The sequence below is a fragment of the Musa acuminata genome, chromosome BXJ3-9 (assembly GCF_036884655.1).
Source record: "Musa acuminata AAA Group cultivar baxijiao chromosome BXJ3-9, Cavendish_Baxijiao_AAA, whole genome shotgun sequence".
Classification (NCBI taxonomy): domain Eukaryota; kingdom Viridiplantae; phylum Streptophyta; class Magnoliopsida; order Zingiberales; family Musaceae; genus Musa; species Musa acuminata.
This window is the reverse complement of record NC_088357.1, coordinates 10,034,415-10,048,392: the sequence shown is the minus strand read 5'-3', so window position 1 is coordinate 10,048,392 and position 13,978 is coordinate 10,034,415. Positions and strand designations below refer to the sequence as shown.

The following is a 13,978-nucleotide window of genomic DNA, read 5'->3' as shown; positions in this document are numbered from 1 at the left end:
AATGATATATCAATCAAGGCAATATTATTGGGGTTGATGGGATTGACCAGTAGTTAGAAGTCAAAATTTGAACAAGTCAACAAGTTAGTGCCTATAGACAAAAGGGTAATATTATTGGGGTTGATGGGATTGGCCACTAAGTTAAAAGGCCAATTTTAGAGAAGTCTACAAGTTGTTTTAATAGACAAATGAGAGAAGCCAATTCAATCGCAATCTCCGGAGAAAAATACAACAAGATGGTTATTAATTATATCTTGGATCAATTATTTAATGGAATAGAAAGATCGATAAAAACATTATTCATATAATAGAAATAAGATGATTAAAATAACAAGGAACATTAGAAGAAAAAAATATAAAATAATTATTTATGTTGTCATATTGATATAATTAGATGTTTTCTTCCGACAAAAGATCAATGATAAAATGAGATCCGATCGATCAACATGTAATGATTTAAAGAACTAATTTAGCTATCTTCAATTGTTTAGGGGAACAATCGGCACATAAATGATGCCACATGTTGAGACGTAACATGTCAGGCTTCTTGTGTACGTGATTCCCACGGCATCATGATGTGGATGACAGACACATCACGTGAGTCAACGTTGGGAAGTTTAGGTCATAAGCGGACGGTATATGACTAAATATTGGGATCGTTCCTTACTAAGAAAACTATCTATCCATCAACGTTGATGATTCATTATGCAAGTATTATTTAGATTAAAAGACAGAGGATGATGAGTCTTGTTGTGTGTTTATCCGAACCAGAGGATGACTCCTCGACAAGGATGATTCTAAATGGAATCCTCATTCTTAGGCTGTTCTTAAGCACAGCCTAAGAACAAAAGGCAATTCCTGCTATCCATCCGATGGAATCCTGCGAGTTCACAGCTCGGTCTTTGGGCATAAAAAGACTTGTGAACAGTGTGTACGCACAGAATGAAAAATAAAAATAAAAATGAAGGAATAAATTAAAAAACGTAAAACAAAAATATAATTTGAAAGAAAGAAAGAGGATAAAAGTTTGACCTGCAATGCCAGAATCTAAATTCTTTTACTGTTTATCGACTTCCAGAACTGAACACATAGGAGGGAATTTGAAGCGCAAGTTCTGAATGGCCATTCCAGTGCTCAAAGATCAAACAGAGAACATAATGTCCACACAGCAATTTCTCAAAATGTGTCATGCATCTAAATAAAAATCTGAAAAAGAGACTCAGGTACAAGTAGTTCTTCTTCAAGAATCTGAACATCTTTTACTATGAACCAGTATATGGACACTGTGGAACCACAATCTAATTATATGTTTATGTTAATATCTAGCGTGAAAATTGATGAGGATAATAACTACGATAAGACTCGTGTGACGTCAGTTGTCCCAAATAACGCCTCACAGCACCTGGTCACGCAGATTGGAACGTCGACCGAGGCACATTAACACCCCGCTCAAGCTCAATCCTTTACGCCACGCCAACACCAGTGTCAGACGCTACCAACCTACCCCCTGCAAGCGGGCAGCTTAGAAAGCAGTAAGCTTCCCGATAAATACCCTTTCGTTCATCGGGGAGGGGAGAAAAGAGGGAGAGATCCCCTAACTATCATCATCTGACTTGATCGTCGGAAGGGTCGGGTCGAGCACCCCAACCCGACCTTTGTGCAGGTGCGAAGCCGAAGGTCCTCGCCGGACGCGAAGGCGAGGAGTTCCTTCCCGAAGGAAACGATGGCCCCGTCCCGACCACCTCGGCGGATTCGAAGGTCGTCTCGGGAAGATCCCCCGTTATCCGGACCTGAACCGAACCGCGTCGGCCCCGAGGCCACGGCTCAAAGATTGTTTCCCACAACAGATTAACGCTAGAAGGAGGGCCCGAATGTCGAGGGACCCTCAGACTGACCCTGACGAACCCCCAGCCGAGGGATCGTTCTTAACAGGGGCGCCGGCCGTGCGCCCCTCGCATGGCGGGCCACGGGCAGACGACCTCGTCACGACCTCGGAACACTACTGGCGTTTGTTCAACGACTCGGGTCTGCTTCCGCCCGAGGGCGCTCCTAGCGTCCCTTCGCCCGTGTCGACCGAGGCCTTCCAGGACCTTGCCCACCAGGACCGAACTTTGGCGGGAATGGTGCAGACTGTCATCCCGCTCATTTCCCAATCAACAAACCCGTCAGCGGCCCAGCCTACGCGTCGACTGGAGTCATCTGTGCCAGCTCGCACTACCACCCCGGTGCTCCCTGGCTCACCCCGGACCCAAGCGTTTCCCCTTGGAGATCAAGCAGTGGAAAACCCTGCCGACTAACCCAAGTAGGAGAGGATATCCTCAGGCTCAACGAACTCCTTCCGGGCCCAGCTGCGCCTTTTCGGTCAACGACTTGAAGAAGTACAGAAGGAGGTCTGTGCCTCAAAGGGAGAGCTAGGGGACGATGCGCACCGGGGGTCGTCGTTTGCGGCTGAAATACGGGACTAGCCGGTGCCCGCGAACTTTCGACTTCCCTCCCTGGACGCTTACGACGGCACCACCGACCCCCTTTCGGGCTCAGATGGCGCTATACGGAACTTCAGAAACTTTGATGTGCAGGGCATTTCCTACAACCCTGAGGGGGTCGGCTCGCACATGGTACATTAGCCTGAAGACCGGGGGAATCGCCTCCTTCAATCAGCTCGCCAAGGAGTTTGAGCTCAACTTCCTAGCTTTGGCCCGACCGAAACCATCCGTTGCCCTGCTCCTTGGACTAAGCCAAAAAGAGGACGAACCCCTCTCTCGTTTTGTAAATCGATTCGCCGCGAAAATTCGGGGTTTGTCAGATGCTCACCCCTCCTTGTTGATGCAGGCATTCATGGCGGGTCTCCGTCCCTCTAGGTTCTTCTGGTCCCTTGTGGAACGACCCCCCACCGTAGTCTCGGAGATGCTCTAGCGAGCCAACCACTATGTTGCGGCGGAAGCTTGGATGTCGGGGAGACATGAGGAGCACAAAAGGCCCTGGACGGAGCCACCACGAGGGCAGCTACCTAGCCCCCCGAGGTGCAGATTGGACCGGTCCGACCCGTCCGCACCGAGGTCGCTGCCCCCCGCCTTGGGAACATCCCGAACGTAGATATTTCTCCAGATAAAGGAGAAGGGGCTCCTCCGAACCCCCAACCCAATGAGGAGCCCACGGGAGCTCGCGGACCAGATGCGGTATTGTCGTTTCCACCGACAAAATGGGCATGACACGGAGGAGTGCCGCGAGTTGAAGCGACAGATCGAGGAGCTGATTCGAAGAGGGCACCTCGGTCGCTATCTACAGCAGGATAAAGAACCTTCCCCACGGCCCGAGGGCCCCATCGAAAGACAGATCGACGTGATCATGGGCGGCCCAGCGTCTGGGGGAAACAGTATGTCTGGGCGGAAAGCATACGCCCGCGTTGCCGCGGTCGAAGACTATGGGCGCGGGCCCGGGCCCGAGGTCACGTTTCCTGTCGAGAGAGCCGAGCAGCCCGAACACGATGATGCATTGGTAGTGACCACCAGGATCGCCAACGCCTGAGTGAAAAGAATCATGGTCGACACTGGAAGCTCGGCTGACATCGTTTATCTGGACGCTTTCCAGAAGCTCGGGCTGTTCCGCGATGCCCTGGAGCCTATGAACTCGGCGCTCACCGGGTTCACCGGTGAATCAATTTCACCATTAGGCGCGATCACCTTGCCCTTAACCCTCGGGGAAGTACCAAGGACAAAGACGATAATGGCAACCTTCTTGGTAGTCGACCTTCCTGCCACTTACAACGCGATTCTGGGATGCCCCACCCTTAATAAGTTCAGAGCGGTTATCTCCACCTACCACCGAACCGTGAAGTTCCCGGCCCGTGCGGGGGTCGGGGAAGTCAGCGAGAGCCCTCGCGAGTCAAGGCGGTGCTACCTGACCGCGGTCTCCCTGCGCAAGAGGAGGAGGGATGAACCGCCCCTCGAAGGCCCTCGAGAAGCGAAAAGGCCGTCCCAGCACCCCGAGCCAATGGAGCCTACGGTGGATGTGCCACTACAGGGGGGACGCCCAGATCGGATGGTCAAGATCGGGTCGGAACTTCCTGAGCGAGAGCGAGCCCAACTCATCAATCTTCTCCAAGAGAATGTCGATGTCTTCGCCTGGTTACCCGCTGACATGCCCGGCATAAACCCTGAGGTGTCTCAGCACCACCTGTGCATCTCTCCAGACGTGCGGCCAGTAAAGCAGAAGCCCCGACGTCTTGCTCTCGAACGCCAACAGGCCGTCCAAGGAGAGGTAGAGCGACTTCTGGCGGCAGGCTTCATTTAAGAGGCCAAGTACCCACGTTGGTTATCCAATGTAGTCCTCGTGAAGAAACCTAATGGAAGCTGGAAGATGTGTGTTGACTACACCGATCTTAATCGTGCTTGTCCGAATTATTGCTACCCCCTCCCACGGATCGACCAGTTGGTCGACGCAACGGCCGATCATGCCCGCCTTTCATTCATGGACGCCTTCTCCGGCTACAACCAGATCAGGATGACACCCGAGGATCAGTAGCACACTACATTCCTCACCGACCAAGGGGTATACTTCTACAAAGTTATGCCATTCGGGTTGAAGAACACAGGGGCTACGTATCAAAGGACTGTGAACAAAATGTTTGCTCACCAGATAGGGAGAAACATGGAGGTCGACGTCGACGATATGGTTGTGAAAAGTCGCATGACTACGACTCACTTGTCCGACTTGGCTGAGACCTTTGACACACTACGAAGGTACAACATGCGACTCAACCCCGCTAAGTGCGCCTTCGGTGTCAACTCGGGCAGATTCCTCAGGTTTATCATACATGAAAGGGGAATCGATGTAAACCCCGAAAAGGTACGGGCAATCGTCGACATGCAAGCCCCTCGGACAATTAAGGAGTTGCAGCGCCTGAACGGAAGGCTCGCCGCCATGTCAAGGTTTTTGTCCCGATCAGGCGACCGGTGCATCCCCTTCTTCCAGGCTCTGAAGGATCCCAAGAACTTCGCATAGACAGCGGAATGCGAGGAGGCTTTCGCCCATGTGAAGGAGCATCTAGCCTCCCTCCCTCACCTCGCTTTGGTGTCCCCTCGGGAAAAACTGGGTATCTATCTGGTCGCCTCTCGACATGCAGTAAGTTCTGTCATGATCAAAGAGGCCTCTGGAGAGCAGCAACCGGTTTACTACACTAGCCATGTCCTTAACAGACCCGAGGAGCGATACCCCCCGATCGAGAAACTGGCGCTGGCGCTCATATTGACCGCCCGGAAGCTACGCCGCTACTTCCAAGCTCATCCGATCGAGATAATCACCGACCAGCCGCTCTGGCAGGTTTTGTCTAAATTTGACATAGCAAGTCGCCTCCTCAAGTGGTCAGTAGAGCTCGGTGAGTTCGATATTCAGTACGTCCCGAGGACCGCCATCAAAGCACAGGCGGTGGTCGACTTCATCTCAGAACTGACTCAGCCTGAAAGTGAGGATCCGGAACACATGAAGGCGGAATGGCTCTTCCGCGTGGACGGATCATCCGGCCGAAAAGGCGCCGGGGCCGGACTGGTGCTAGAAGCCCCCGACGGGTGCTCGTTCGAGCGCTCCAATCGCTTCGGATTCAAGGCCACCAACAATGAGGCGAAGTACGAAGCGCTGCTGGCGGGGCTCAGACTAGCCGTCGAAATGCAAGTGGGCGACATACACGTCCTCACTGACTCGCAGCTGGTTGCCGAACAGCTCACCGGCGTGTATGAGACTCGGGACCCAACCACGTCGAAGTATCTGGTGGAGGTAAGAGCTCTCGCCGCCCATTTTTTCCGCTTCACATTATCCAGGGTGCACGCTAGAACGAGCGGGCGGACACGCTGGCAAAACTGGCCTCGAGATCAGGTCCCGAGGGCGAGCCCGACGTGGAGGAACTCCCCACCCGCGCCATCACGGTCGCAACGGTGGCCACCGTTGGCCCACCAACAACATGGGTGCAGGAGATGTTACAATTCAAACGTCACGAGACGCATCCTGAGGATGAAGCCGTAGCTCGGCGCATGTGCAAAGGTGCGACGCATGCCAGAGGCACGCACCAACGCCCCGGCAGCCGGTGGTATCACTGACGCCCCTGGACTGCGCATGGCCTTTCGCGTAGTGGGGGATGGACCTTCTTGGCCCTTTCCCCCTAGTTTCGGGACAACGAAGATATATTATTATCGGGATAGACTACTTCACCAAATGGGTCGAGGCCGAACCACTAGCAGCGATCACGGAGCGTCAGGTGGAGAGATTCGTGTGGAGGAACATCATTACCCGGTTCGGTCTACCTAGAGTCATCATCACCGAAAATGGGATGCAGTTTGCCAGTGCTCGGTTCAAAGAGTTCTGCGCAACCTACGGGATACAGCTAAGGTTCAGCTCGGTCGCACACCCCCAAATGAACGGGCTGGCCGAGGTGACCAACCGAGCCATCCTGGGCGAACTCAGGAGAAGAACGCTTGCGGCCCAATCCACTTGGGTTGACGAACTCCCGAGCGTCTTATGGTCCTTGCGGACCACGCCTAAAGCCGCAACAGGGGAATCCCCTTACAGTCTAGCGTTCGGCGTCGAGGCCGTCCTACTCGCTGAAGTGGAGATTATCACCCCACGCACGGAATCTTATGACGTAGTGACGTCGGCTGAAGGACTCTGAGCTGGGTTGGACTTGCTTGAGGAAAGGCGAACCAACGCACACCTGAAGGACCTCTCCTACAAAAGAGCCATCGCCAAAATTTACAACAGAAGGGTGAGCCCTCGGCCTATCAGGCTAGACGATCTAGTGCTGTGTAGGGCCGAGGTAAGTAACCCGACCCGAGCGCACAGTAAACTCACTCCCAAATGGGAAGGACCTTATCGGGTCGTCGAGATTGTCCGACCGGGCACGTACCAGCTCGCAACGATGGCTGGCTGTTCTTTGCCAAGGATATGGAACGTCCAAAACCTTAAGAAGTTTTTCGTGTGAGAAGGCAAAAGTTGGCAATATACAAGAGAAGAAAATTTTCTTTCATTTAAGAAAAACTGGGACTACAGGACTCGACCCTGACTTAGAGACCGACCGACCCCTTAGAAAAAACTATAAAAAATTACAGGACCCTTTTATTCCTTCGGGACCTCCAGGCGATCGTCGAAAGGGATGTCCTCGGGCATATCCACCTCTAGATCTTCGGGATGGGAGGTGAAAGGATCCTCCTCTATCTCGAGGCCGGGGTGGCGCGCATGGAAGCGGGCCAGGGCGATCTGGTATCCATATTCGAAGGAAACCTGCCCCGTCCGCGTCAGCCCGAGTTCGAACCCCTCGGACTTTTTGTATGTCTTGATCAGCTCCTTGTCCTTGTCTGGTCGGAGGCGAGCCTCGTCGGCAAGTGCCTCGGAAGCTGCTCTTGCCTTTGCCTTCGCCTCCTCCAGCTTTTTGCTGAGGGTGCACGCCTCCGTCTTCAACAAACGGAGCTCGGTCCGCTCCACTCGCAAAGTCTTCTAGAGCTCCTTATTTGAACTTTCGGATGTTTGGAGCTCCGATTTGAGGCGAGACACCTCCGCCTTCAAATCCGCCGCCCGCTTCTCAACGGTCGCCACGGCTTTCGGGCCCGCCCCGGCTCGGATCTCCTCCACTTGGCGGCGCAGCTCGGCGTTGCGCCCACTTAGGCCCCCGATAATTTGGCCAGCGTCACGCACCCGATCCATCAGGGCCGTCGCGTAGTGAAGGCCCTGTAAGAAAGAGGAGAGGTCAGGAGGAACACTGTCAGATGAATAACTAGAAGTAGCAGGCGCAATGCTTACCAATGTCAGGGACTTGGCTGACTTGCCAAGCAGAGCCTCCGAGAGCAAAGTGTATATATCCCGAGCCATATCGGGATGGAGCGCACCTCGGAGAAATGCTGCGGAGGAATCTCCTCCGGCCCACACTCTGTCCCCCCGGGACAGGCCCCCACAGTGGGCGACCAGGGGGTCGCTTGCCTCCCCCGTCGGGAGTTCGCCCACCACCCGCGATAGAAATGGCTCGTCGGCGCCCGCAGGTAGTTGGCATAGGTCGCGCACGGAGGGAGGGCGCGGGTCCTTCCCTGTCGCCTCCCGACTGGGCCTCGTCGCACCTCGAAGAGGGCCCGCCTCTGCTCGGTCCACCCGTCCCGGGGCCGCCTCAGCTCCCTTGGAGGCAGTGATCCCTTCTTCCGAGGACGCCCGGCCTCAACCTCCAACGGGGCATCCTTCGAGCCGGGCTTTGGGTCGGACGACGGGCGTGGAGAAGAAGCCGACGATGCCCGACCGCCTAGAAGGGATCGGAGGTTCACCATTTCTGCAAGAAGTCGGACAAGAGTTAGGACTATGGGCGAGCCACGAAATACCCGGATCGGGCACTATTAACATACCCCGAGGCGTCGGACTGAGACCCGCCTCGACCAGCCACCGCTCGGTCATGTTCCGGATGGCCTGGGAGCTGGGGAGAACCTCCCTGAGCCTCCCCAAATCTCGGCGCTCTTCGTCGCTTAGGCTCGGGCCGGTGTTATCAATCACTCTTGCGGACCACCGGACCCTGAAACCCCAATCCCTCGCACAACTGACATAGAAAAACCTCCCCTTCCACCCCTTATTACTGGAAGGGCCCCCCCCGACTCAAAAACCCGCTCGGGCTGACAGGAAGTAACCCCCCAACACCTTAGAAAGACGATAGTAGGAAAGGAAAAGGTTGCGGGTGGGAGTGATATTGGCGTAGTGGCATTCCCCCAAGAACGCCAGGTAGCGCCAAGAGTTCGGCGCCACCTGGGATGGCAAAATTCGCCATAGGGAGATGCAAGAGACAATGATGGGGTAAAGGGGAAGGCGCAGCCCCGCCTCCAGGGCGTCTAGGGTTAGCGCAAAACCCTTTGGAATCGGGTTGTAGACCCGCTGCCCCGGTTCGGGGGCGCTGAGGATATAATCCTCCGGGATACAATAGCATTCCCGGAGTCTCCTCAGCGATGACCCGCTCACAGTGGAGTCGTGGTCGTGTGGCCACATTAAAGCCTCAAGGGCCCGCGTCGCTTCCCCATCGGAGGACTGGACAGGGGACTGTCACAGACAAACTTCTAAACAAGGTGTTTGATGTAATGCTTATATCTGTCCGTGTCTGTTGGCATGTTCATGCCCTGTACAGAATGTAAAGGGGCGGCCGAAGGCTTAATAGTCCCATTTTAGTTGGGTTGGTGGCCTCTTTAGGCTTGTAAATAAAGGTTGTGTCATGTGGACACGTGCGAGAGCTTTTCGGTCTGTAATGGACCATTTTACCCTTTGTTGTGCCACTGTTCAAAGCTTGTAAAGTCTGTTTGTAATTTGCTTTGTCTATGAAGTGTTTTTCGGACATGTTTGCTTGTGGATCCCGTTTGAGGCGTTCTCTTTAACCCGTTCTCTCTTTTGTTGGTCCTAAGGGACAATGGGAGGCTTCGGGGAGGCTGACCTTTGCGGACGGACGCGCAAGGGTGCCGCACGACTTAGGCAAAACCAGCTAAGTCCGTGTCATATGGTATCAGAGCGGGACAAGCACTCATAGAAACACTTGACATGCAAACGTGGGGGACCTAGCGGGGCTGCGTTGAGGGCAGTCAGCAACGCGCGACCGTTTGAGGGAAAACGGGCATGGAGATGTAGGGAAAAGGAGTCGCTCAGAGGAGCGGGCATCTGAGTTTGGCATTCAGAGGAATGGCCAACCCTTCGCGCAAGAGGCACCACGAGAACAGGCAAGCTTGGAAGAATGTGGAGCGCACAAAGGTTGGGATGGCTGAGTTTGAGCTTCGGCTCAACGTTGACAACTTTACTTGATGGTGCTCAAGGCAAGCGAGGCGCTTGGCAAAAGGACGAGACCATGCAAAGTGGAATGAGTTGCTCAGCGACCGAAAGAGTTGTGTAAAGCTCACAGAGGTGAGGGGAATTGCTAACTCGAAGAATTCGGTACTCATGCATGGGCTTGTATGCGGACAATGGATTGTTCGTGGCCATCCTAAGGCGGTCGAGACTCGGCGCCATGGAGCATTGAAACTTTCTCTTCGGCATGCGAAGGATACGTCCGGAGGAGGCTGAAGTGTGCAATGAGTTCAGCATGTTGCTAGGCCTTGAGGGGTGCAGCGGTGGCTGTATTGACGTGGAGGCGCAATCTAGCAAGTGCGTTTGCAAGAGGCAGAACCATGCACAGTTTGTTCAGCAGATCGGAGTAGTCCAAGGGGATGGTGGTCTCCGAAACGAAGAGAGATGTTGCTCCAATGGGACAGTTATCCAGGAGGGATAAGTCTCGGCTCTCCAGAGGGAGAATCATGTGAGACAGACTTCACATGTTGAGGAGGAGTACCTCACAAACAACAACTCCACGAAGCTCAATGGACTGAGCAAGCAGCGAGGAGTTGTCGCATGATCTCGCTCGAGAGAATGCATTGGTGGATGCATTGCGAGATCAAGTGGGGGAGGGACCTAAAACAACTTAAATGAAGGCACACTTGGAGTCAATGTAGAGATCGGACTCAAGGGAGGGCTGACCCGTGGAATGGTGGGCGCGAGGGCCACCATCGACTCAATGCAAACACGAGGAGCGGAGCAACTTGGGTGTAACTTGGCGAAGTACTCAAGTCGCTTGAAGGGAGCCAGCATAGGAGTTGGAACATGGAGCAGAGGCGCACAGTGCTTTCCCTAGACAAAGGTCAAGGACATGAACTCTTGCAGAGGCAGGAGTAGAATCATGCTGTTCCATGGGTCCTTCATTCTGACAGAGCGGACTCATTTTGCATGGTGCCAAAGACGAAGGGAGCTTCGGGGCACATGCACCTTATCTCGGAGGAGCATTTGATGGAGGAACTAAGGCGACTCAATTTGCGGAGGCGAAGTTGAGTTCAGAAGGCCTTAGCACGGGGCAAGAGGACGCAGAGGCGGGTACTCTTGAAGAATATGCCACAGTGTTGTCATTCAAGTTGCCATGAGGGAAGCGGTGCGCAGCGGATATTGTGCTGGTAGGGGCAGAGGCTCAGGATCCAGACAATGGTGCACAAATTACAGTGAAGTCGGTGGACTTCGGGAGCTACTAGGCGACGGACTGTCCTAGAGCAGTGCTTCATCTAGGTGTGACCCAAGAGTGGGTGGATGAAGGTCGATTGCCAAAGGAGCGAACAAAATCGAAGGTGGAGGTGACCCTGCGATGTATTGGCAGAGGCCACACATGGAGGGTTCACAATTCGAGTTTATTCCATAAGGATCAGAATGCAATGGAGATGTCACCAGGAGGCGACATGGTGCAGCGGATCGTGGTGGAACAGTTCGTGGCAATGCGATACACACGACACAGTCCCGGGAGGGACTAGATCATATGGAGGTATGATCGGGAGCTACTGGGAGCTCCGCTTTGGTGAACAACACGACGGCAAGAAGGGCTATGGATTCAAGGAGTGAAGGCCATGGTACCGCAGAGGCGGGTCTTCCGGGCGTGCATCGAATTTTGCATCGGATGAAAACCTTGGTCATCAGCATATGGGGGCTGTGTTCCACTAAGGGAAAAGTTCGAATGCAAGTACCAGTGAGTCCCATGAGAGGGACTTGATCATGCAGAGGTATGATTGAAGCAGCTGGAGAGTTGGACTGCTCCAGAGCTCATATTCGCTTAAGGGAGCCCGACAAGTCAGAGGACAAGGTCGAGTAAGCGAACGTTGCTACCAAGGAAGCTAAGGAGAACAGAATCGGTGCAAACCCTACAATGTGATGGCAGAGGCCATGCATGGGAGTTGCAGTCTGTCTTTCCATCGACCAAACAGACTGCTTGGAGAACACAGAGGTGTTGAAGCAGGAGGTCGAAAGGGGCGAGGAAGCGACGACGAGTCCAGAGGGACTTAGCTACCCAAAATCAAGCATCAGTTAGAATGGAGGTGGACTCAGAGGAGTGCCACGGAGACATATCTACTGATCGTGAAGAAAAGGGATGCAGATGCGAGGCGGCAGATAGTAGGGCCATGGGCATGGCAGCGCCATGGTACCGCAAAGGCGGGACTTCCGTCAAAGTCATTGATCCCTTGCTCTCACGGAGGGAGAGCGCTTGGTCGTGAAAGGGGCCGAGGAGGTGGAGCATGCAGAGGCAATCTCCAAGTACCGAGACAAGGCTGAAGGGCAGAGGCCAAGAAACTTCGTAAGACCGGTGTCAACAAGTTTCTCATCAAGATAGCCGTAAGTGAAGGACTTCGGGTCATGCAAGAGTGCACGACCAAGGAACGAAGCAGGCAGTACGTGGTGCTGTACCTTTGCTACTCAGTGGAGTAGGCGGCAGGGTTGATGGAGAAGACGGTACAATCCCAGAGGCGACCTCATCTATCAGAGAATTACTCCAAGTTGGGGTGAAAACTTCCTGCATTCCAGAAGTTCAATGACATTGAGAAGGTGAATCACAGTAGCTAACTCAACGCAAGGAGTGCAAACACTTCAAGTGCTTCAGAAGTGTGAGCAAAGAGCAGGCGAAGGCCAGTAACCAGCTCGATGCATGAAGTACAACCTCGAGGAGGCGGGCGAAGTCAAGTAACCTTTGCCTTCTCAACTCTTAAGAGAATGGGCGAAACCGAGTACCCCAGTTCTCTTATCTATCCAGCAGAGGAGCTCTGCACAAGTTCAAAGACCCTTCGAAGATAATGGAAGACAAGAGTTGTCAAATCCTCACCAACGGTGATCAATGCTACTGAGAGTAGATTGTCCGCTTCATTTCCCAACGAAATGCCAATCGAAAGCGGAAGTGATGCGAACCTACTTGGATGTGACAACTAACTGAAAGAAGAGTCAATGAGCAGATTTTGTGGAGGAAGGACCCAAAACTTCAGAAGTTTGCGAGGCGATATTCGTTAAAGCTCCAACAAGCATCCACCCAGTTCAAGCAGCATGTGGAAATTTTGAGAAACTGGCGCAGTAAGAAAGGTCTTTTCCTTCATTTGGTGGATCCGCAGGAATCAACGAGGATCAACACAACTCAGCCAACCCCACACCAGAGTCAGAGTCATTGGCGAGTTGAAGCAGCATGGCGGATCAAAGGTTCGACTACTCAAAAACAGCAACGGAGAGCAGTTGGGAGCCAGGAGGCGCATTGCAGCTGGAGCAGAAGATTGAAGACTCAGCAAAGACGAAGAGTTGCAGTGTTCACAAAGGCTTCGACGAGGACGTCGAAGGGATAAGTGGGGGAGAATGTCATGGACAAACTTCTAAACAAGGTGTTTGATGTAATGCTTATATCTGTCCGTGTCTGTTGGCATGTTCATGCCCTGTACAGAATGTAAAGGGGCGGCCGAAGGCTTAATAGTCCCATTTTAGTTGGGTTGGTGGCCTCTTTAGGCTTGTAAATAAAGGTTGTGTCATGTGGACACGTGCGAGAGCTTTTCGGTCTGTAATGGACCATTTTACCCTTTGTTGTGCCACTGTTCAAAGCTTGTAAAGTCTGTTTGTAATTTGCTTTGTCTATGAAGTGTTTTTCGGACATGTTTGCTTGTGGATCCCGTTTGAGGCGTTCTCTTTAACCCGTTCTCTCTTTTGTTGGTCCTAAGGGACAATGGGAGGCTTCGGGGAGGCTGACCTTTGCGGACGGACGCGCAAGGGTGCCGCACGACTTAGGCAAAACCAGCTAAGTCCGTGTCAGGACGGCGAAAGTGGTCTCTCCCTAGCCGTATTGGAGGATGAGGAAGAGGAAGAAGAAGAGGAGGTCATCCTCGGTGACCTTAACAGGAAACAGGAAGGGTCTACTTGGAGAAGAGAGGCGACGCTGGAGGCGAGGAGAACGACTGGAAAGGGGATGGCAAGATCCGAAGAAGAAGACTCAACGGCGAAAGATGGGAACGAAGTCGGACATGCCCTATTTAAAGGAGAGATTCCGCCAAAACCAGCGTCCCTTCGCCTCCCAAAAGTGGGCGACAGCCCACTCACGTGCTCGCCTGCCCGCCACATCGCATTAGGGAGGCCAAAGGACGTCCCGCCATAAATGAAGGCCTAACGCAGCAAC

At 53.3% G+C, this 13,978-nt stretch overlaps 1 protein-coding gene across 1 annotated transcript; it reads left to right on the top strand.

The window, feature by feature from the left end:
- Positions 1-3,141: 3,141 nt before the first annotated feature.
- Positions 3,142-3,525, top strand: LOC135650051 (uncharacterized). The gene has a single exon (XM_065169140.1). The coding sequence runs from the start codon at positions 3,142-3,144 to the stop codon at positions 3,523-3,525; it is 384 nt and encodes a 127-aa protein (XP_065025212.1).
- Positions 3,526-13,978: the final 10,453 nt, after the last annotated feature.

What these genes read in the sequence shown, in the direction of transcription:
- LOC135650051 (XM_065169140.1), top strand. Translation starts at nt 3,142, where the DNA reads ATGAGGAGCCCACGGGAGCTCGCGGACCAGATGCGGTATTGTCGTTTC.